Here is a 21,090-nt window from a genome sequence, read left to right as displayed (position 1 = left end):
TCTGCCTGACGAAAAGGGTTGTTGGTGCCCCCCGCCACAAAGCCGCGCACGGTTACATCCGACAGGAGGTGATGCTGCTGCAGTGCCATGTAGGGCAAACAGAGGTACCCCTAAAGGAAGAGACGTGTTTAGAGGATTAACATAATGCCAAACAAATTCAAATTGTCTATATTCAGTTTTTCCTAAAAACCCAGCACTTTCCACCCAAAATGAACCTTAAGTTACTACGATTTCAGCCACGATTATCTATTGTTTTGCTGCGTCACATCTGCAAAGCAAAGCAACCAGGTTCCACGTGAATTACATTATTCAAGAGGTGGATGAGTTGCCTTTCAGTCTCAGGACTGAAACACAACGCAAAGGACAGGAATCAAATGTGTTTATAAAGCAATAGATCCAGCAATATAAAACAAGAGTGAGGTCTCAGGTCAATTCAGAGACAAGAAGTCAACAAAGATTCGTCTCCCCACTTGACGTCTTCTTGTAGTCCTGAGGCACATGATGCAGGAAAGCTACAGGCTGCTATCCACATTTTGCAGGTGGAGATTTCCAGGCTCCAGAGATAGCAACCAATTTCTGACAAGCATATGCATGCCTGCTTTAAGAAAGAGCAGGACAGAAAGCAACACACCGTGCTTCTTAGCCACTCCGTGCTTAGAAGTTAAGCTACATTCCAGTTGAAAAAGACCCCAACAACCCAGTATTTTGCCTTTGTAAAAGGGTTTTGATGTAAATCATTGAGAGATCACTGAGAGACAAATGTAGGAATTGTAATTTTCTTTTAAATGTAGGCTCAACATACCCCTGAAGTCTAATTCTAGCTGTTCAGTTGCATAAAACACAAAGCAATTCACTCACTGGTAGGAACCCTGAAGGGCTAACACGTATCGGACAGCACAAAGAGCACGTGCACTTCATCACACAGTACGTGGTAATGGGAAACATATGGAAGAAAGGAGCACAGCTATTCCCTTTTGTTAGATTAGACACAGGGATGGCTTCCCAGATGACAAGGGCTTATCAGTTGAGAACAAACAGCCTGTGTCAAAGGAACAATGGTGCTTTGAGGGGAATCACCAACTGAAATGGAGAACTTACCCAAAATATGGCTTGAGAAGCTGGCAAAGGAAGAGTTAATTCCTGGATACTCAAGCAGCAAAGTCCTGGAAATCTTTTGCTATTTAAGTATCAAGTGTCAGTTCCCAAATTCACATTTGTCTCTAAATACAACAACGTTTATTTCTGTGAACATGTTCCATTCTTTTTAAAGAGTGCAACTGAAATAAGAATCAGAACTTACAGAACTGATACCAAACAAACACGTATCACAACCTATTTTCCCTTGTGCTCAGGTGTACTTGGATGAGGTATTAGGCCATCTGGCAAAACCTCCTCCCACTCACATTAGTCAGAGTTATTAGTCTTTCCATGGCACGGCGTAAAACAACCCTGACACGAGAGCTCTAGAAGAGATTTAAACTTTGCAGTAAGTTTATAGTGGTTAAACTATAACTTCAAATGACATTTTTCTGATAACTTAAAGAGATGGAAAGCCTCTTCTGCTTTAATTACATGGGATGAATTCAAATGAAAAGCACCAATGTGGAACAGAAGGTAAACATGTAAGAACTGTCGGTTTCCTTAAAACTGTTTATTTTTCCACTTTATGGGCTTAGTAGCGAACTGAGTTTGCACTCCCAGGCCCCCTTATCAATCATTTTCTTCTTGCTTTCCATCTAGTATTTCCAACAGAACTCCACTAAATACAATTTACAGGCTATCCTTTTCATTAGACAGACCATAAGGCCAAACACCAGACTGCAGATCTTTGTTGAAAAAGCATTTCTAACAGTGACGTGAGGCAATACAGGGCAATGACATTGGAGCTGCTCCCTTGAGCCCACACAGCCTGCCATTTCCAATGGAAGTTACTGACAGGAGCTCACAGAGGCATCCATAAAACATTCTGCAAGCAAATGCAAATAAGCACCTCCAAAGGAAGAAATAGCACTTTGAACCTCATCAGCTTGAGGAAATCAATCTGAATCTTCTTCTTTCTGGGTAAATGAGTCTATGATTCTATGAAATGTTCATCTAAAAGATTATTAAATTAAAAACAGAACCTTTTTGTTCACAAAAATATCTTTAACAGGGATGTATTTTCCTGCGAGGGGGAGGGTATGGGAAACCAGCCCTAGTACATGTATTGCTTGTTATCTGACAATGCCCAGAGTCCTTAGAGAGACACTTGAGTTCAGCCAGGCATTAGCACAAGCTTAAACTCCAGTGGCTCAGCACCATGCACAGTGAAAGAGCCAGACAACCAGGAGTTACCACGCAAAGAAGTGTGAAATTAGATATATATGCCCCATCCCTGGCAGTGTTCAAGGCCAGGTTGGACACAGGGGCTTGGAGCAACCTGCTCTAGCAGAAGGTGTCCCTGTCCATGGCGGGGGATTGGAACTAGATGAGCTTTAAGGTCCCTTCCAGCCCAAACCAGCCTGTGATTCTATGATTCTATGTATTTTTGTGTGTGTATACAGATACACATTTATATACACATTTTATGTGTATATACACATGTATGTATTTATAAATGCATACATATAAAAACTAGAAGAGGGAAACACAGGCTTAGGTGTCAGCTAAGGTACAGCTTTCAGAATCTTAGTGTAGATTAAGGTATCAAAACACTTCTTAAGTGCTCTGATCTTGCCCCATACAGGTTAGATCAACAACTGAGAGTGAAAAAACCAGTAGTTACATACCATTTACTAACCACAGAGGGGTTGCAGGTTACCATCATGTAGAACTGAAATAAGTATACATATGAAAGACAAGTGTGTGCATGTACGTGCACACACCTCTCTCAGACGTGCACTCACACTTTCCACCTGCCTAGGAACACAGTCACTTGCCAGAGACTGTACTTGGGTGTTTTGTAGTACCCTACTGTCCAGCTGGAGTTGGGTAACCAAAATTATTAGCCTCTTCTGAAAAACAGATGTCTTTATGAGTTACCAGGTACCATAAACAACATGTTTACCTTTGTAAAAATAGCCAAGGGCATACCATACTGGTCCTCTTCCAACCCAGAGATCAGCCCTGGAACAAGCACCGCGTGTCCTGTATTTGCCTGGGGCTGCACAGTGATTGGAAGGCTTTCTGAGCTCGGAAGATTTTCGGCCTGTTCTGATGCTGTATTGTCACGTTCTCCTTCTTTCAGGTTAGACTCTTCCAAAATGCTCGGATCCAAGGTCTCCCAGTCACTTTCAGAGGATGCTGGAGAAGCGCGGGATGGAACTTTCAAGCGCTGCACAGCACTGTTGGAGGACTGAGCTCCATTGCAAGTCTTCTCTGATGGGCAGAAAGGCACGCTTGCTTTCTGACCTTCCACTGAATGGTTTCCTGTCACCTTCTTGCCTCCCTTGCCCATTCCTAAGGTTGTATCTGAAGTATCAGCAGCAGAAACAGAGTCATCTAAATGTGGTGTATTTTCCTGCAAGCCAGCATCCTCTGATATGCTCTTTCTTGGTCTATAGTGTGAGCAGTCAGTAAGACCATGTTCAATCATCCCTGGAAAGTGATAGCACACATGAATATCAGCATCTCAATAGAAACCTAACTGACTTTTAGTAAAGAAAATGAATAAAGTGCTCTGGTGTGCTTAGTGGAAATCACGTTTTTTAAAACACCACTTTTGGGGGGAAGCTGTGTTACACACACTAAATTAAACCAAAACCAAACCCCACACTTTCTCTCCTAAAGAAACTTCCCAAACTTTTTTGCTTTGAGGTGCCTGGTTAGAAGTTAAGAATTAGCAAGGTTAGGGGGTTTGGTTTTGTTTGTTGTTTGTCTGAACTCAACAGGAATGTGTGACTTCTTCAGGGTCCCATCTATGTTACCCACTGGCAATACAGAAGATCCAGTGGCTCTAATAAAGAACAAGAAATAACCCACAGAGTGTAAGTAGTAAGGATTAGGGTATGTGTACATACATAAAAGTCACCTATTTTTCAGGCAACATACCAAGATAACTCTATTGTCACCTATGTTGTTTTCCATATGAAACTGCCAGTCCCAGTTATAACCAGAAAGCACAGAAAAAGAAGTCCAAACTTCTCTTCTTACTTTTTTAGGACAGTCATCAGTGCTCCCACCAACCTATTTACTGGAGAAATATAAAATAGCACCTGGTGGCAGAAGGGAGAGGGGTGGGGAGAGGAGAGGAGAATTAGGGAGGAGAGAATGAGAACAATAAAACTACACTTAAGCATGACAAAGATACATAGAACACATGAAAACTATTCAAGGCATTGCTTTTTATGTTATTTTAGGAAGTCTGCTACCAACAAAAGTTCTTACAGCAGTTCAAATATTTAAGTGTCTGTTATACCCTCATATTTTGTTTGTAATATATATGTTGCATATATACACCCAAGTGTAATATATACTTGTCAATCATTCAGATTTTACTGTCAGTTGTTCAGGCTTTTTTCCCCCAGATTGAGGCACTTACTGAATAGCTGACAGAGAAAAGTTGTTCCTGGCACACCATAAGAATTCTTATCCATGTGTAATACATTATAATCTCTGTTATAAATCAAAGAGGCCAAATAATCTCCATTCCAGAATTCTGACCAAAACCTATGCAAAACCATCTCTTTAAGGAAATATATTAAGGCTATGCAGATAAATGAAAACCAGGAGAAATGCAGCATGCATTTATTAAGAGTGTCTTCCTATGATTAAACACAAGATTTTGTGGAAACAGAAGACATGACTCATATTTAGCTCTGGCAAAGCACTTAAGGCATAACATGGGAATAGAGAATCTCCTTAATTAAATCAGAGAGACTGTGATTAGTAAATTAGTTAGGAATTCAAAAGGGGGGTGTCAAAGGCTAGCAATGAAAGAAGAACCACAAGGCAGACTGAGTATTACTACTGGAGTTCCTCCAAGACAGGCGAGCATTACAAAGAATCAACCAAAGGAATGCAGAATGACCTAACTTGATGACTCTGCAGGCCAGTTTAATAGGTATATGATGAAATTAGAAGTGCAAGTTTGCAGACTTAAGACTTTAATAAAGGACTTCTGCTGTCAGCTAGGAAGATGCTTTAGAAGCGACTGATAAATAACTCATGTTCCACTAGTATTTGCAAGTCTACAAGCTAGTGAATTGATGGAACCAAGAGAAAAACCTATGGAGTCCTAACACATACCAAGCGATGTTTAATGGTACCTCAGCTAGAAACAGACTGTGTATATTACCTTGCACAAATTTTCTATGTTCAGGACAGGCAAATTCAAATTGCTACAGGCACAGAGAAAGCATGATGAGAACAAGCAGCTCATCTGAGGAAAGGATTCCTACTGACTCCAAAAAAGTCAAACTTCTTTTAGGATGCTGCTTTATAATGCACGTAGGAAAGATGCAGGACCCAAGAGCAATGAACTACAACAGAAACCCTGAGCTGCCTCTACAGGTTTAGATACCCAGACACCATGTGTTCCTAGCCAAGCTTATTTTTAAGCCTACAGAAATAATTAAGTCTATAAATACCATCTTGCTTACAAGAAATCTATTCCACTCTTAAGTTTTCATTGGGTATACTGCTTACTTAAGCTGAGTACTTTTCTGTATTGGCTCCATCAAGCCCCTCTGCCATCTCTCTGTCTATATGTGCATACACCTCCTGAGCTCTCCCAACCCCATTATATGCCCTACAATGTTTACATCAGCAACCTGGGCGGTCCTGGCAGCAGAAAATCCAGTGATCACCATCTGGAAGTAGTCTTCCAGCCTCCTAACAGCCAAGAGGTGGAAAAACATCTCTTTAGCCTGTGGAAAGGCATCAACCGAATTGCTAAGGATTAAAGCGAATCGGTCTGTGGCATTCAGGCACTTTTCAGCTCAAGGAAAACTGGCATTATTAGTGGTTTCTTGGCTTTCATGTTTGGCGTCTTTGAACATACAGATTCCTTCAGTTACTCTGGAACCTTAACATGTGCCAGAAAATAGGCAGTGCCAGAAAAACAAAACTCTGCTTTTTGAAAGTGCAAGTGTTGTCTTCCTGCTGGAGCTTAGGGAAAACCAAAACCAAAGCAATCTGCAGGTTTCTTCAATAAGTATCCAGTTATTTTCACATGTTTGAGTCACATGAACATGCTTGGGAAACCCTCTCTCTTCCTGTGCATTTATGTCTTGTGGTTTGAGCAGCTTCAGAGAAGAACTGAGGCTCAAGAAAGCATTTTGTTTGTTCATGTCCAAATACTGAACTGACTTGGTGAAATGCTATTAGAAGATTTTAAGCAGATCAGTGGAGATACATTTCAAAATCCTACTGGGAAATATTCTTTCCACTTATGGTTAAAAAAACCACTGTAGACTTGGGTTCTTCTGGGGAAAAAGCTTGCCTATTGAGTCTTGATTACATACATATATCCATATATCCTACCATGTCCTAATCATAATTTCTCAAGTATACCTTTTGCATAGGCTTTCATATATAGCAGTCTTTAGCATACAGCTCTTAAACGCAGAAACTGCATTTATTCTCATCAATAAATACTTAGAACTGTCAAGGTATATCTAATGTACAAGTGACAAGTGCAAAAGCTATGGAGAAGCTGTTACTTCTGTTTTAAAAGCCATATTTACTGCCCCACAAAAGATACCTAGGCCTTCAATAGGCTTTAAAAAACCACAGCTCTTTATACTTAGAATGAATCACAGAATCACAGAATGGTTTGGGTTGGAAAGGACCTTAAGATCATCCAGTTCCAACTCCCTGCCATGGGCAGGGACACCTTCTGCTAGAGCAAGAGCGGGTTGCTCCAAGCCCCTGTGTCGAACCTGGCCTTGAACACTCCCTTTATAGATTAAGTCCTACTGACTTTCCAATTGCAGCTAACAGGAAATTCTAATGGTCCTTCTCAGTACTCTGAAGAAGCTGGGGTTTAACAACGAGTTTAAAAAGCAAAACAAACAAGAAGCAAATCCCTGCATGTATCTGTTTGAGACCTGATACACAATCATTTCACTCAAAGTTCTTGTTCCAGGGTATTTAGATAGAGATATATATATATAGAGATATATATAGATATATATACACGCACAGAAGAAAATAAATGTTTCTACTATTTCACATCTGCTTGTACATTTTGCATATTGCACTTAAATGACTAAGACAGTATTACTTGTCAGGCAGCAAAGAGAACACTGAGCCTAGAATTCAACACTTTTTACCAATTCATAATGTGAGTTCAGCCTGACCCAACAGTTACGGCTCTGCACCCTGTCTCCCGCAGGTGTCCAGGCAATTGAGGTCTGAAGGACACTTCTAGCACTTGTTTTCTCTGGTATGCCTATTTAAAGCCTGAACCAGAAATTCCACTTACTGAAAACCTGTCAAGTTTTACGCAGCCTTTTGGGTACCTGCTTTTCCTATTTGCATTCTGCGTATCCTTTCTTATCTTTTATAATAAGTTAAGTTTCTCCTCTCACAATTTTAATCACATTTTACTTACTCTGGCTGGGACAGCTATTAATAAGGTAGAGTGTGAACATTTTATAACTGCATTTTCTGTTTCAATTACCTCAGCCTACAAAACGTTACCTTTTTCTCTAGAAGAATCAGTTTAAAAAGGATCAACACCTGGAGAAAACAAACACAAAAAGGAAAAATGTGGTGAGTGAACCACCGCCATTTATCAAAATTACTGAGCAAGCATAATCTTTTACCCAAGGTTTCATGTTAATCATTGCATGATTGTCAAATGAGCAAAATACGTTTGACCAGTGAAAACCTGTGTTCCAGTATCATTTTTCCACCTGAGCACTCATTTTAAAGCAGCATTTGAGATACACAGCAAAAACCCTGCACAAGGAATTCCATGATTTGAATCATACGAAGCTTATTGGAAAGAACATGTTGTGTAATCCAAGAATTTAAAAACCCCAGTAAACTACATAAACATAAAAGAGTTCCTCCATAGAAATATAGAAAAGATTCAGCAAAATACCAAGAATGCCATTCATCTCACCTAATTTTAGGCATCTACAGAGGAGATATTTACATCAGAGTGGCCGTACAGACTCTCTGTGCTCAAATTAAAACACAGACAATTCTGGGGTATGACCGGCAGACATCTGATGTTCAACAAAAACGAGTTCTATCCCAAAAATCTACTGAGCAGGCACAAACACACCATGAGATCCAGATTCTTTAATTTGCTTCCTTGATGTCTCGCAGTTAATAAAAGATTCTAAATGCTATTTGTACCTTAGCTATAGGATACACACTGCATTTCAACAGTCATTGGGAAACAGAAGAGGTGCAAGTCCCCAAAGTTCTACAATGGCAGAAGCTGCAGAAATTACAAGATAGAGGGAAAAATGCTCCAAGTTGTGTCTGCACAGAGTTTAGCAATGTTCTTCCATCACATTCATCTGATGAGAAGCAGGAAATAGAAACAAGACCATAACTGAGATCCCACCTGCAGTTTGGAACAGGTCTAAAGAGATGTCACACAAACCTAGAACTGGCCAGGGAATGCAGCACACAGGCAGAACTGCTCAGTCTAGGTCTTACAGTCACTGAAGTTACGCAGGTGGAAGGGGATAGGAAATGAGGAGATTGTAACCAGAAGCACTTAGGAAACAGTCCTTTTGCTCCTACCTGAGGTATGTCTACACATGCTTATTTTTCAGTTCCTCTCAAAGCATTTTACTCTGCAAAGGGCTGTACTTTATACAACACATACTTTATACACAGCAGAGAACACCTACCTTGTGTCTGAAGTGGAGAACAAGATCTCGAGGTGACAGACCTGAGATTCCAAAAAGAGAGCAATTACTACAGCTTAATAGCTAGTAGAGATACTAACTTACTTCTTGTCACCATCTTTCAGGGGGAGCGGGACACCCAGTATGGTTATTATGGTTATTATGGTTAACCTGGTTATTTCAATAGCAGAACTCATATAAACTTCTTTCTTTTGAGCAGGAGCAAGAGTTATATCTACAATTGAGACAATAATAACATGAATTGTCATACTCTTGAGTTGACTCCTCTTGGCTACCATGCAGCATTATGGAAAGACTGAAGTAAGTACTGCACTGTGCATTCAGAAAACACAGGGAAGAGTCAGAATCAGATGGGATCTATCCCAAGTAACGGATGATGAAAGCTTGAGCACCCCACACCATCAAATAGCTCAATCTAGAAATTAAGAAGGTACTATTTCCTAAAAGCAGCCAAGCAGTGGCTTGTCAGACTGTTAGGTCAAGAGGTAACATGGCTTTCAACCTACAACTAACGCCTGTTTTGAAAGCAACACTCAGTTTATTTGACATTTATTGAAATCCATTAAGAAAGAAACACGTAACAGAATACTGTGCAGGCACACAGACCTCTGGTGCTTAATCTATTAAATGCACATAAACAAATTAGCTCAGGAAGGGAATGTGCTGATTAGTTTAACATCTCTGCTGCTTGCACAAAAAAAAATCACTTACCAAGATAAACCTGTGACCCTTCTAGAGAAGTATTGCCCAGGGAACTATTCATGTGATCATAAAGTTCCTGTAAAAGTTAGAACAAAAGCAAAACAAACCCCAGAAGCTGTTAATGGCACATGGTCACAAAAAGTCCAGAATGAAGAAAATTCACTTGTTCAAGGATTTCAACATCTTATTCCAGAAAGAAAGTCAAATTTTACTAACGGGGTCAATGGAGATACAGGCTGATAATCATGCTTGTTCCTGTATTTCATTACAAGTCAGAAAGGTGACTCTCTGTCAGATTAAGGTAGTTCATGTTAAATTGTTAGAAGAGCTGAATAAATGAATGACCTACGCAGATGGAATATTTGAGCAATAACTGCAAACACTAAAGCCTGTAGCCTTACACTGAAAGCTTTGTTCTGGGCACTGAAAGTTAATTGTGTGGCTGTTCCTTAAAAGTTACCTTAAGAATTGAAATCTGTGAGAAGTCTTTTTCTTCGAAGTACGCGTGTGTAATGAGCTGCAGCTTGGCCTGAAGTAATCCATACAAAGGCTTGGAAGAAAAACAAACACAAAAGCACATGAAGAAGACTTCCTTAGTCACTCCTTTTGAGGTTGAATCTTCTCCCATTCTTATGGTGCAATATAGACGCATTATTACACACCTAGTTCATGGAGGGGCAATTACTAACACGCAGCATCCTTCTCCTGTGCTTAAACCTTTCAGCTTTAAGCACAGAAAGAATCCCTTTTCCCTGCCTGGTGACCAGTAGCTTTTGCTGAATAGGTAGAAACACAAGATGTTTCTTCAAAACGAGAGTATGCTGTATGTGTGGCTATCTCAAAACCTCTTTCAATGTCAACTGTCAGAGCATCAATGTCAATAGCCACTGTCTCCAGGTATTATAATGGCCAAACCCCACAATCCTACTACATGAAACAAAGTTAGTAGCACAAAAGAAGAATCAAAACCACAAATAAATATCCTGATCCCTGACAACAGGCAGACACTTCTACAATTACTCTTAAATGGAGATACCAGTTCCAGGCAGCTCACTTAAATGCCAGAGCTTTCTGACTCAATTTTACTTCAGTAAATCCAGTCTGCAATGATTTAAAGAGAGGTGTCTGGAGGCAAAAGTTCCACATCAGAATATGGAAAACAAATAATTTTTAGTGTGTTATCTGAAAGTGTTTGGGGAGTTAAACAAACATTCTTACCAGCTGACTGAGAACACAGACACTCTTCTGTACAGTTTCTCGGGTGACATCTGCTTGCCGTACTTTTAATGCCTGAAAAATAGAAGTATTACAGTGGTTTTACCAGACACAACTGTGAATACAGCTCTAGCTGCCACATGCCCCCCCCTATTTTGAACAGAACCTAAAACTGACTGCCTTAAATGGTAGAATATCCAAACCATGCAACAGTTTGCCCTTACCTAGTAAAAATGGTCATAACACTGACATGTCAGAGTTGTGTTCTCATCTCACTGTGCACAGCAAAGATCCAAATACAGCTGTGGTGATAGGCAGAGGACTGTTTAAAAGACACTAGCATGAGAAAAAGGCAATAGCCCTGGAAAAGGCAATGGCATTTTAACTCAAGGTAATGTAACAGAAGAGGAGCCACAACACGTCGCCTGCTCTTCTCTAACAGTATCTGTGAAAATGGACCAGATTGAAAAGTCTTTGCCTAGAAATTGTTTGCTTTATACTTGAGGATTTCTTTGAGCCAACCATCAAATAAAGGAGGTGTCATCTGCAGAACCAACCACATTCTCAGCCAGACCAAATGGTCCCAGCATTTAACAGCAGACCTAGAAAGTTATTTTAGAGTTACACAGAGGAAGGCTCTAAATCAGAGATACAGTGTAGACTGGCTCCAAAGATAGTGAGAGAACTGAAGTCAACAGGGATTTAGTTCAGAAGAAATGAAACTAAAATCTCCATGTGTAAAATTTCTCCTATAGCATAAACAGGAACTTGAACTATAATCAAGGTGTGATTAACACTAGAACAGAGTACAAAATTCACATCTTCTGAATACAAGACTCACTTAAACCCACATGGCAGTCCAGGTATTTAGCATTTCACTGGAAAAGGGAGGAATTTTAAAAGAAATTGGTAATAACTTAGCAATGGAATCCTACAATGGTTTGGGTTGGAAGGGATTTTAAAGATCATTTAGTTTCCAACTTGTCAATTGTAAGTGCACAGCTCATACTACTGTTACTACTGAAAATGTGGGCAGATTTCAGTAGCCCAAGGACACCATTTCCTCAGTGTGCTCAGGTGCACACCACCTCTCAGCTATTTTTCACCTTTACTGCTTTTTATTTGCTCAGTATTGGTAAGCAGCTACAATGAATGGGAAGATTCTGGCCTCCTTTTGGTAAAGGAGGTAGGTGAAGAGAAACATCCCTGCACTTGCATTGTCAGATCCCAGGAAACACTCCAAAATTCCTCATGGTCACACAATGGAGAAATTCCAACTTTTTCCACCCTAAATGCCTACTCCTTGGAAACACGACTTGGCTGCCTGACAGACTATCAGCTATTTGCTGATAGGTATTTGTTTTTTGGTGCTGATGCTTGGATTAGCTCACAATAGCCAAAACATATTTGTCCATTGCCTTGATCATTCCTAAAGATCACAGTAAGCCTGCTGATGTAAAGGAAAGGAATAGTTCCCAAGTTCTGGAGCTATCTACGATGCTTGTACACTTTCATAGGTGGCTGCCTGACAGACTATCAGCTATTTGCTGATAGGTATTTGTTTTTTGGTGCTGATGCTTGGATTAGCGCACAATAGCCAAAACATTTGTCCATTGCCTTGATCATTCCTAAATATCACAATAAGCCTGCTGATGTAAAGGAAAGGAGTAGTTCCCAAGTTCTGGAGCTATCTACTATGCTTGTACATTTTCATAGGTTTTTAATGCAAGCTGATCACGCAGTTTGTTGGTGTAATGGAAGCCACTGATTCTTAGGGTTATTAATGCATCAAGCCTACTATTTCAGGAATATAATTCCCAACTTGGGGAGTTACCTTTGCTTCAATCTGCCTGTAGCAAGAGACACCATAGACCGTGGTTCGATCCCCACACCTCGGTGGCAAATGGAAAAACACGGTATCTGTGAAGAAGAAAAGATTTGTTTCAGATGTTACTAACAAGAGCCCAAGACTGTAATTTTCAGCACCACTTATTTATAAAACATTTACTGGTGAAAATACTGGCACACTTACTTTTGAGACTTTAACAAGTCCTCTATAAAGCTTTGCCTACACCCAAATTAGTTTCCAGATTGCAGGATGCTTTGTGGAAGACTCTCTAGCTGTGCCAATATGGATATTCTGGCAACAGCCTGATGTTTAGCTTAACCAAGCTCCTACAAGCCCACTCACAGGTTCTCAGGAGCAGCTACTGACAGCAGCAAAGCACCACTGAAACCTACGGGCATGCTGCTTTCCCAATTCAGTATGGAGGAGCAAAGACAAAGCACTGTGAGGCAAGGCATAAAATTGGAGTGTGATGCCATTAAGAAGGTAAATGCCACGAAGACAGGGAGAAAATAGCCCCCCAAGGAGGACAGTTGAAACATTAACGTAGCTGCTACCACTGCCAAGGTAGATACCCATGCACCACTATGCTTACAGAAAGGATTTGTGAATCCTTGTCTCATGCAAAATAATGACTGTCTCTGTGCAAGTGTAACATGAAAGAAAAGAAGTATCTATAAAACATGACAAGAGAAAGGTTCTTATGGCTTGAGACCTACACACCAATGTGTATACACACACACTTGCTACTACTGCAAAAGTTGCTAAATCGTAACTAGAAGACATTACAGCTGTTTGCCTTCCAAAAACATGTGTGGAATTTGTTTTGAAACCAACTCCTAGTTTTTTGTTTGCTTCCTAGTAACAAAATGAAGAGACACTCCCACATGCTTTAAGTCCAACAGAAAGAGTGACTGTTTATAACAAAGAACTTTACTCCCTCGAACAAGTTTAATGACATTACGAAAACCACCTAGGGTTTTAGAAAGCCTTGAAGGCTATTTCCTGAACCATCATCTCCTTTGTAAAAATGCAATTATATCAGTGGGAATTAGTTTAAAACTCAAAAGATAGATATCTAATAAAGCTACAGTAAACGTAACGTAACTATTATCTGAAACATACCTGCCTGTTTCAAGTTCATGTGTATTCTTGCTTACAAAACGCAAGAATATGTATCAGTTTGGTTGCCAAGTCTTGTTTTATTTACTCAAAAACACACACTGATAATCTTTTAGTACAGCAATAAAAATGCTTAAAGTTGAGGGATGGTACTGAGCCAAGAGAGAACATGTAGGTGCAGCTGAATGTGACTTTCCCAGCTTTGAACATAACCTATTTCTCCTTATGTATTTAACAACACAGAAATGGAACAAAAGCCATGACCCACACTAGAGTCTTCTTGCTGGCAGGCAGGGGATTATTTTGATATGATTTCCTTTTTGCTTCCAAATGAGATCTCTGGAAGCTGGAGAATTAGGAAGCTAAGTACATAGAGTTAAGAAAAACCCCAAAAATCTTATTAAAAGTAGTATTAAAGCATTTCTGTGATTTTGCTGTTGAAGTGCCTTCCTTGTTCACTGCTCTGCAGGAACAAACACCCAGGTGAAACAACTGAACATGCAGATAAACGTCATGGTGATGAACCAAACTGCTGTCAAATAAATAAACGCAATACTAAACAACAGAAACAAAGTAAGTGCAGTGAACTTGCTGGTAAATACGTGCCAAAGGAATCATTCTGCTGACAAATACACTAATGCTTCTGTTCCTGCCCTTTACATGTGCTGGTTTTCAAAATACATCATTCTACAGAAACTGAATGACTTGTAGGTCATTCTAAGAAGCCCTGATTTAGCAGAGAAAATAACAATTACACACATTACAAGGCAGAATGTTAGAATTTCATTCCTCCCTTCCCTCAAACTTGATTAGGTTTTATTCAAGAGTTTATTCCCCCTTCAAAGAACTGAGAAGGCTGGTAGCCTTGAGTTGCTCTAGAACTACACACAAGTGTAGGCTTTTATCAGTATCTGATTTCTTGACGTAGGAGGTACACGTTTATGATCTACTTTCATTTTAAAGTCTGAAGCAACATATCTTTGCCAATGCATTTGGCAGCTTAAACAAAAAAGAAACCAAACCCAGGAAGTCTAAAAGAATCACTGATTAACTGTTCAGACATCAGGATGTTTCTTTTGATTGCAGTAGTAGTAGTACATACAACTTCCTTCTCTTGCTTCTTACCTTCCTGATAGTTGTGAGCCCCGTCTGGTAAGGCGAGAAATGGCAAGTACTTCCATTCCTCTGGCAAACTGTGGCTGTCATGTCCTTCTGCAGGCTTTAGGGGAGGATAGGAAAATTCAACCTAAACACAGAAACAAAAGCAGAGGGGAGGCAGAGACAACACATTACTGCTATCGAACAAGCAAGTGTCTGTGATTCAGCCCAGCACCTTTTGTTTTAGCACTGGTATTAAAGTTTTATTCCCTACTAGCAAGCTTTATCTCTTCCTCCAAAGCACCCACAGACCAACTCACGCTTGGTCTGACAGGCCCTGAGCAGATTTGGCTTGTACAGTGTTTCTGTCCAGCCTAGGAGCTCTTCCTCAAGAGAAGTGTGAAACGGATCCTCGAGCAGAAAACATCACCCAGCAGCTGAACACCTTCTGTAGGCACGCAGCCAGCAGCACACTGCTGCACCCGCAGCCTCAGCAGGGGCCATCGCGGGGCACACATAGCCTGAAATCAAATTTGGCTTCTCAGCCCCCCAGGTGCTCATGACTGGGTAACACTTCAACACACACAAGCCTCTATTTTACCCTAATGGTGCTGAATAATCTCAGTAACTATGCTAATAGCAAAATACTGCTTTAAAGTATTTTTATGTCCTTCACTGCAATGTGTTCTACACATTGGCTTGAAGCACCTCCCTTTCCTTTCCCCAAGAAATCCTGCTTTTCAACTTCACCTTTCCTTTATTTGTCATTTACCTTTTTCCTAGAAATTGAGAAAACCTTTCTGTTCCTGCCACTACACTACATGTCCACCAGAGATCCTCATCATCAGCATCTTCACAGTACTATCCTTCGTCTTCTTCTTCTATGGAGACCCCACTGGGTTTCCAGCCACTTTCACAAACTCTTTTTTCCAGATGTGCATTTAGAATCCCAGACTGGTTTGGGTTGAAGGGACCTTAAAGCTCATCCAGTTCCAGGGACAGAGACACCTTCCACTAGACTCAGTTGCTCCAAGCCCCTGTGTCCAACCTGCCCTTGAACACTGCCAGGGATGGGGCAGCCACAGCTTCTCTGGGCACCCTGTGCCAGCGCCTCAGCACCCTCACAGGGAAGAGCTTCTGCCTCAGAGCTCATCTCAATCTCCCCTCTGGCAGGTTGAAGCCATTCCCCTTGTCCTGTCCCTACAGGCCCTTGTCCAAAGCCCCTCTCCAGCTTTCTTGTAGACCCCCCCTTTAGGTATTTAATCTCTTAAATTACCGAACAAAATCTAAGCCCAACTTCATCAGTAAAAGAAACTGGTTAAAGACACTGCAACTTCTCTCGAAGCACATTCAGGTATAAACAGTGAGCTGCAATATGCATGCATGGAAAATAAAAAAGCATGGCAAAGCAAGCATACAGAAAATCTTAACGTTTGATGGGTGATAAAAGAAAACCATTGTAAAGGATGAGAGTACTGCAGATGAAATAGCAACTAAATCAAGAAAAGTGACATTCTTCACCTTAACACACGGTGCCACTCTTTCTACAACTGCTGCCAACTTAAAAAAGCACAAAGGACAGGAGAACGCCACAAGAAATCAGCCTTGTTACTTGCTGTATCGAGTTTCCTTACTCCCTATATTATATATGAGATCTTGAAAACACCCACAAAAAATAAAGGTCTGGTGAAAGACCAAAGTCCTGAGCAAAAGGTAACTAACCCGCAAAAATAATTAGGCAAAGGCGGAGGGAAAAAAAAAACAAATCAACAAAACATGCAATAGAAAAAGGATTAATTCTGTCAGGGGAAAGGGGAGGGAACCCAAGCCCTGACTTGTAGTTAGTTATCATGAATCCTCAGTCTGCTACTTATGCTGAGCAGAACAGAAGAGCATCTGACTTCCAAAGGAGAAACAAACACTGGAATTAGCATCCATCCAAGAGGCAGGGAAACTGCACATACAAAATCCAGAGAACTTCTTGCTATCCTTTTCAAATCACAGCTATACGAAAATTCAAATGTCAGAAGCTTCATGTAAATATCTGCAATACAGAAAAGGACGATGCAGTTTGATGCTGTCTAGATTCAAACTGGCTGGTGGAAAACTTGACAGAATTATTACTAGATTCTTGCAGGAGGAGTAACCTTAGCAATAAATAAAGCACAGTTCCTAAGGTTTAAAACCTAGATAGTCAAGAAGCATCTCCACTAACCTCCTGAATCAGGCATTTTATTTCACTGCATGACCCACAGCAGGAGCTTCTTTCCATCAAACACAGGAGACCCCGGGTCCCTTAGAGTTCAGTGAATACCTTCAAAGCATCACTCCTCACAGTAAAATACTGTAAGGATTTAAGACGTCAAGCTGCTTCCAAGCACTTACAGAATTCCAATTTTATTTTGCATTCCAACCCAAACAATGAATTAGAAGACATACTAAAGGAAAAAAGGGCAGGACAACTCAAGCTATATGAGAAACATGTATTCACTAAGGATACTCCTTTTTAAAACCTAGAATAAAGCCGAGAGATCTGGCCCCTGTGTTCTTTTGACAGTGTGAAATTTGCTGAGGAACTACTTTGTTCCAGCTCACAATATGCTGTCAGCACCTCAGCTGCTATCTGATAGTCCCAGCAACAGGGAATTCTGCAGGCTCTGACTGATCCAAATTCAACAAAGTGAGCAGACACTAGACACTAACGACAACCTTGTTCTGTGTAAGTCTGCTTCTTTCAAAGATGTGTTCTGCTACGGAGATTTCTGTATGCATCTGTGTGTAAGTGAGAGAACATCACAAAACTCAGATAAAGCAGAATTAAGATTAAGTAGCCTAAAATAGCTGGTTTTAGAGAGCTACTTTATGACAGACCTGATTTATGTTCTGGTGTACCATTCCTCCCCCTCCCCAAGAGGATCCGTGTAGGAAGTACCCTTGTTTCTAAGGAGGAATCACATTTGTGTAGTGTAATAGATCACTGCGTGTAGAAGCACTGCCTCATACCATGGAGGCTGAAAGCGTGGAAGTAACCAAGAAGCAGGAAAAAGAATAGGGATAATCCAACAGCAAGGAGAGCACGCAATGCCCTGGGGAACTTCCTTCCACCCCTCATCTGACTTAACTCTTTGAAATGAAATCACTGGGAACTCTTTAAATCAAACTTCTTCACAAGTAGTCAGTGCAGGTGGGATTCATGTGAGCTGACTACATGCCAAAAAGCACCATCTCGAGGACAGCTTTCCTTTTCCTAAAGCATTCTGCAGTCAGAGAAAACAGACACCTGCACAGGATGATTCATCTGATCTGTTTCTTCCCATCACCTCGCTCACACTTCTCACTTGCAGACGACTGAATGAGTGCAGATGAAACTCACCATAACTGCTCCCTGCTTGATTTCTACAGCTCCATTTGCAGCCTTGCGTCAACTGCTGTTAGGAATCCTTTGCATAATGAACAACATTATTTCAACCCCAAAGGATAAGAACATTGAGTAAGCCTAAAGAAGAACACCACCAAAAACATACTGAAAAAACCAAACCCCACAGCTCTTGAAAAGCTTGGCACAGTGCACATACACAGAAGTGATAATAACAGGGTAGAGAGAATCTCAGTCCTATCACTTCTGACTTGCTGAATAGCTGGAGCCTCAGTCAAACTCTCCTCTCAGCCTGTGTGTGCACAATGTAGTGTCCCTAGTCAAAGCAACTTAAAGCTATTTTATTTCTCATCCTCCACTTTAATCCTAAAATGAACTTTGACAGGGGGATGGGACTGCAAAAAAGACCTGTCTCAGAGCTCTTTCACCCTCTTCACAGAATGAAGAAAGAGGAGCTCATTTTTTATTTAAATACACTGGATTTATGTAAATCCTTACATATATACATACATATATCCTGAAACCAGGATGATGTGCATGCATAAGCCTGTTTCCCTGTTTGTCATTTGTCAGTTTCCCTGTTTGTCATTAATACACAGATGCACTATAAAAAATGCGGGCAAATATGAGAAATGAAGTCTTTTAATAAAGCTCATTAGTCAACAGGAACAAAGAAAGTTCAGAGCAGACTGCCAGAGCAGTTTTTTGTCTCCTCATGTGAATTAAAGAAGACTTGACAAAATGAAATTCAAATGCAAAGCTGGACTCCTCAGAGACATCAGAATAAGCTACGTAACACAGGGACTAGAATCTCCACTCAGTTCTTACTCTTCCCAGTGTCGGGGATCTTCATTACTGCTGGAAATACTGATTATGACTGTCAAAGGGGTTTGATGGCAATGCTTTCTGCCTGTTCACATTGTCTTGTTCTGCAAGCACATAGCTCTTGATGGATTTGAGAACTAAAATCTATACAGAATATTGTGCTGCAATTTAGCAGAGAAATAAATAACTGCTCTGCACAGAGTATTTCAACCTCTGTGGATTGCCAAATGAAAATGAAATACAAGTTAAAACCCCCCTCCCCTTAAAGACACTTCCAGCCAGGAGGAATTTACCAGCCATTTATTAACTCACAGTAAAAAAGACGAGTGCAGGCAAGGAAAAATGTATTTCGCCTCCTATATTTAGGAACAAACATGATGGTTTTTCTTTAAATAAACCCCAACACTTTGATATCGTCTTCTGAATACAAGTACACAATCAGAAGAGAAGTTAAATGGCATTGATAAAAGAAGAATTTCATATATATATATTTATGTCCACCTAAGCTCTTACATTCAGACATTATACAGGAAGTTGGCATTAATTTTTGGCGAGCTCCATTCTCAGGTAAGATTGTTTCCCTTACCTGTGAAAAGTGTTAAGTGTTGGCAACCACAGCAACACCCTCAGCGAGCACTAAACAGTGACAATTTAAAACGTGCTGGCAAGGCAGTATAAACCCCCCATCCTCCCCCTTCTATCTACAATCACATTTGAACTACTCCACTTACAAGTTAGCCCCTCTTACTCAGCACAGTCACAATATCAAGTCTCCTCTTTAATACAGGTGATTGGGAAGATTTCCCTTCAGACTAGAAATGAAAAAACATTGAGGACGTGAATAAGGTTTCCCATCAGTTCAATGAAGAGAGGATTTAACCTCAAATCTCTGTAAAAAACCCCTGAAAATATTTAGAATGACAGTATTATGTTAAAGACTAAGGATGCCTTCAGTAAACCACAAAATCTAATCTACAGGGAGCGAACCCACTCCATTCTCTGAGCAATGGCTTTGATGATCTCTCCCACTGCTTGTACTGCACAAACAGGTAGAAGAATTGTCCAAAGGAGGAAAAGGTGATCAGCAAAACCCACTTATTACATTCCCATTCAGGAAAACTTTTCCCTTCATGAATCATTTCAACACATTTCATTTTGAGGGTACCAGCTCTTCCTCTCTCATTTTAGAAAGAAAAGTAGAAGGATGTTGAGTATCAAGCAACAGTGATCAAAACCCCCCCAATGGATCAAAATTACACCTAAACCTTGACCCCTCCTTTCATATAAGTCAGTATTTGTTCCTCACACAAAGTAGGGATTTTTAAAAGAAGTTTTCTTGATATATTAGCCCTGGCATGGCCAGATGCAGAGAAAAGCAGCAAACCAGTGATTGTATCTGCGTCACCGTAACAACTGCAGCATGCAGCCAACTGGAAATCCAAGAACATTGTTGGTCTTTCAGCACAGAGAACAGTTCATTATTTCAATCACAATTTAATCTGATTTAAATGACAGGCTTTCCCTATTGTTGTAGGACAGACCCAACAGATCAGGATGTACAAGCTGAAGAGCCCACCCATCCAACAATAATGGCTACGCGATGACATCTAACAACAGATTTTTAAATATACATTATTTATATATATTTAATCTTTATGTATATTTATAAATATTTATATTTCTGTGTAATAACTCTGTATAATATACATGCATATTTATATATACATGTAGAGGTAGAATATGGATGATACATATTTATATCAATATATTTATAAATCCATTACATACACACCGAGTAACAGTGAAAGAAGACCACGTATTACAGAGAGGTAGGACATAGTCTTTCCTATCTTTCCAGTTCCTGAAACTGGCACTGCCTCATGTTCCCCTATCGCTAAAGCTAGAGAGCTGCCACTTACACGAGTTCTAAGACACCATTTGTGTTTCTGTACATGCACAACATAACCATGCAAGTTTGCTTTGAAAACTCTCACCAGGTTAGCAAAGTTTTGACTTTTAGGCCTTTAAAATATAAAATAATCTGAAACACTGAAACCTTTGTATTTGCTGTCAAAGTAACGCTAGGATGCATT

General features: G+C 40.3%; 1 protein-coding gene across 1 annotated transcript in view; it reads right to left on the bottom strand.

Moving 5' to 3' along the window:
• The window catches only part of AVL9 (AVL9 homolog (S. cerevisiase)), a gene marked incomplete at its 5' end in the record, with an annotated part of 20,439 nt that extends 5,495 nt beyond the window's left edge, over nt 1-14,944 (bottom strand). Inside the window, 10 exons of the mRNA XM_010015178.1 lie at nt 29-110; nt 3,047-3,588; nt 4,136-4,193; nt 7,624-7,662; nt 8,796-8,836; nt 9,525-9,591; nt 9,976-10,065; nt 10,734-10,805; nt 12,565-12,650; nt 14,824-14,944. Of these exons, the coding sequence (XP_010013480.1) occupies nt 29-110; nt 3,047-3,588; nt 4,136-4,193; nt 7,624-7,662; nt 8,796-8,836; nt 9,525-9,591; nt 9,976-10,065; nt 10,734-10,805; nt 12,565-12,650; nt 14,824-14,944 (1,198 nt within the window). The remainder of the gene's footprint in view (nt 1-28; nt 111-3,046; nt 3,589-4,135; nt 4,194-7,623; nt 7,663-8,795; nt 8,837-9,524; nt 9,592-9,975; nt 10,066-10,733; nt 10,806-12,564; nt 12,651-14,823) is intronic.
• Nucleotides 14,945-21,090: the final 6,146 nt, after the last annotated feature.

The sequence above is a fragment of the Nestor notabilis genome, unplaced genomic scaffold (genome assembly GCF_000696875.1).
Source record: "Nestor notabilis isolate BGI_N333 unplaced genomic scaffold, ASM69687v1 scaffold13355, whole genome shotgun sequence".
NCBI lineage: Eukaryota > Metazoa > Chordata > Aves > Psittaciformes > Psittacidae > Nestor > Nestor notabilis.
This window is presented reverse-complemented; position numbering and strand designations above follow the sequence as displayed.